Source organism: Charadrius vociferus, unplaced genomic scaffold (assembly GCF_000708025.1).
Source record: "Charadrius vociferus isolate BGI_N301 unplaced genomic scaffold, ASM70802v2 scaffold1196, whole genome shotgun sequence".
Taxonomy (NCBI): domain Eukaryota; kingdom Metazoa; phylum Chordata; class Aves; order Charadriiformes; family Charadriidae; genus Charadrius; species Charadrius vociferus.
The window spans coordinates 130,312-133,734 of NW_009648977.1; the positions used below are offsets into that span (position 1 = coordinate 130,312).

A 3,423-nucleotide genomic window follows, 5' to 3' on the forward strand; every position below is an offset into this window, starting at 1 on the left:
TCTCCGCTCCGCAGCCCGCGCGTATGCTGCGCGCTCCGGGGACGGCCCCCACCCGCGGCGCCCCGGGCGAAGGTAAGGGAGGGTCTCTGTCCCGCGGGGTCCTCGCGAACCGCATCGGAACGCTCCCGCGCCGCAGTTAGAAGAGGTCCGATTTCGGAGGCGCGACAAGGGAGCCCTGCCTGCCTGTTGTGCACGAGCGTGGTGGCTTTGGGGGTTTTTGCCTTTTTTTATCCCCACCTATTTTTTTCCTCCCTTTTTGGCTCAATGTCCGTGCTCGAGACGGAGCTCTCGCGCCTGATATAAAATAGCGGGAAAAACAATAAAGCGAAGACGCAGTGGTCTCTGCACGGCACCGCTCACCTCCCAGGACCCGCACTCTCGCTAGGCGGCGGAACCGGAGCGGCCGAAGCGGACCCCCGCCGAACGTTCTGCTCCGGCGGAGACGAGGCACCCCGGTACCGGCCGCCTGCTCTGGCTTTCACGCTCTGAAGAGTGGCGTCCCCCCTGTTTGCTCTGTGCCCTTTTGGAAAGGCACCACAAACTCTCTCTTCGCGATGGATGGCTTCCGCTAGGGAGCCCTGCGATTTTTAGATCTCGGGCTTAGTGGTTATTTCTCACCAGTGTGCCCTGAAATTTAATTTTGTTAACTTTAAATCTTGAGCGATAATCCTGGCCCAGTAATTGGAAAAACTGACATCAGTTTTCTTCTGCTGTGTAAAGAAAGCCCTGTGCTACTTTCAGTCTGTTAAGTTATTTGCCAGCATAAGGACTTTATAACCCTCTTCACTCTTTCGGGAGGTAACATGACCTAAATGAAACCAAACATCAAGTTGTTAAATTAGCACAGACAGGAATCCAGCTGTGTACTTTCTTTGAAATCCTCATTAGCATATTACCCTGAACCGTAAGATAGCTGAGGGATTCATTTCTGAGAATACTTCAAGGTTTCTCAACAAGCTGCTGCTGCAGATCTATATCTGACTATAGGGATAAATCCTAAAATCTATGCTTGCCAGTAAGGTCAAGGCGGCCAGCGGAGATGTATCGAACCACACTGTCAGAGGTAGACATTTCAGGCCAAACTCATTCCTGGTGCAGCGCTGCTAATTCCTTTGAAGTAACACGAGGGATGAATTTAGTCCCTCATGCTGAAAGATATATCAATAGGAAGCAATTTAGATTGGGCCACTTAAAGTGCACGTAATACAAAAAAGAGAGAGAGACTGAGGAGTAATGCTTTAAGGGTTCATAGAGGTTGATTTGTGTAAGCTAGTGAAGTTGTAGCATTGCTGTCCCAAGGGAAAGTTGGGAGAATGGGAAATTGCCTTTTATGGCTGAGCCTTAGGTTAACGGGGGAGAGGAAAGTAGTTTTAGGATTACTGTGTAAATTGGCAGTGTTACAGGCTGCCCTTCCAAGTTACACTTCAGTCGCACAATGGCATCTATTCACCTCACCCTCTTCCCCAGTTATCCAGAGACCTGCCCAGCTGCAGAGTTTACATTTCCTTCACCCACTTTCTTTTTCATGCAGCGCACCAAATAATGGTGTTGTCTGAGTTCTGACATCTCAGTTGGGATTGGGGAAGGCAGAGAGGGAAGTGCAGAGAAACGGGTAACTCTGTTGTAAAACCTTGTTGCTTTGTTCTCTAAGACTTGAGAATCTGATGGAGTGTGCACGAGAGAACTTCTCAGTGAGAGGGTCACTTTAGGTCCCAATATGCTTCTGTGGGCTCATAGCAGGGAAACTGCATTATCCTCTGTAGCTGTTAATGATCCTTGCTAAATATTTTTGGAGCTTTGGGCTTTGCCATAGTGATAGACTGCTAATCTTGTCAGAAAGCGAGCAGTTGTTTGCCCAGTGTAAATTGGCAAATGAATATTTTATTATTTTATAATGGGTGGGAGGCATGTGAATGGAAGACTTGGTCATTCAGAGATTGCAGCCGCTTTTCTCTGGGGATCTAACATTGTGTCTCTCTTTGGCATTTCAGAATAGCTGCTGGAAAGCTGCCCTGCCGTAGCCGCTGACGCTATGGAAGACCGCATCCGCTGGTCTAGGCTGTAGGATGGTAGCGCACAGCAAGGTGTCAGCAGATAATGCAGTTGCAGCAGACCCGAGATGTCTACTTGACCCTCCAGCACAGGATCGTTCACAGGCCCGAGGCTACCACGGCCCCGGCCGGCCCAGCACTGTGCAGGCACACAGCAACACGCACTTCCGAACTTTTCGCTCGCAAGCGGATTTTAGTAGCATCACTCGAGCAAGCAGCCTGCTGGATGCCTGTGGCTTCTACTGGGGACCTCTGACTGTCAGTGCTGCCCACGAGAAGCTGAAGTCTGAGCCTGAGGGCACCTTCCTCATCAGGGACAGCACACAAAAGAATTGCTTCTTTGCCATCAGTGTTAAGACTGCGACTGGGCCCACCAGCATCCGGATAAATTTTCAGACTGGGCGTTTCAGCCTGGATGGCAGCAAAGAGACTTTTGATTGTCTTTTTAAGCTGCTGGAACATTACCTAAGCTCCCCGAGGAAGGTACTGGTTACCCCCCTGCGCAAAGTCCGTGTGCAGCCCCTGCAGGAGCTCTGCCGGAAGACTATTGTGAAGACTTTTGGAAGAGAGAACTTAAACCAGATCCCACTCAATCCTGTTTTAAAGGACTATCTGAAATCCTTCCCATTTCAGATATAAGTACAGCATTAACTGTATAGGGACCTGTGAGAGGTGTGTATAGAAATCCAGTTTCCTGGGTTTTTAAACATGTTTGACAGTGAGCAAACTTATTTTTGTAGCAATTTACTGTATTTTGGGATGGAACTTGAACACTTGACTTCTTATGTTTACAAAAACTGTTTGCACAAAACTGGGGTTTTAAAGCCCTGGCATAATTTTTCTGCCAAGCAGAATATTTTATTATTTTATAATATTTTTAATGATATTAACATAATAAACTTTATTGTGAAAGTTTTTAAAAAAATTAGCATCTCTGGTTTCAGTTTTAAAGGCTCTGGTATGTATCCCGCTGCCAAACTTTAACTGCTAATTGACTGTATAAATGCAGATAACAGACAGGTCTTTATGTCGTGCTCTTTGCCCTATTGGACTAGCACTAAAATAGGCTCGTCCAGCAAAGAGAGGATTCCTGCCCCAAAAAACCTAAAATAGAATGATGCAAGTGAGTAGAAAATGTACGCACAATGAATCTGCCCAGGAATCTAGCGCTCTGTTAAAGCCATAAAAGCAGGAACAGTGTGTTAAGACTACAGCGATGCATAGTTTTTGAAAGAGTGAATCGAACCCTTGGCTGAGCTAATTGCACCAACTCCGGCTTGCCTGCCTTATTTCTATTAAAAGCGATGAGGCTCTAAGCAAGAAGAGGTTGCTGTCTGACATAACCAAACCACATGAACGTCAGTGGGGAAAA

At 47.3% G+C, this 3,423-nt stretch overlaps 1 protein-coding gene across 1 annotated transcript; it reads left to right on the forward strand.

Annotated features, from left to right (window-relative positions):
• The first annotated feature begins 2,037 nt into the window (after nucleotides 1-2,037).
• On the forward strand, nucleotides 2,038-2,964 carry SOCS1 (suppressor of cytokine signaling 1). The gene has a single exon (XM_009887743.1). The coding sequence runs from the start codon at nucleotides 2,067-2,069 to the stop codon at nucleotides 2,688-2,690; it is 624 nt and encodes a 207-aa protein (XP_009886045.1). The 5' UTR covers nucleotides 2,038-2,066; the 3' UTR covers nucleotides 2,691-2,964.
• Nucleotides 2,965-3,423: the final 459 nt, after the last annotated feature.

Coding starts and splice junctions, on each gene's coding strand:
- SOCS1 (XM_009887743.1), top strand. CDS start 2,067: ATGGTAGCGCACAGCAAGGTGTCAGCAGATAATGCAGTTGCAGCAGAC.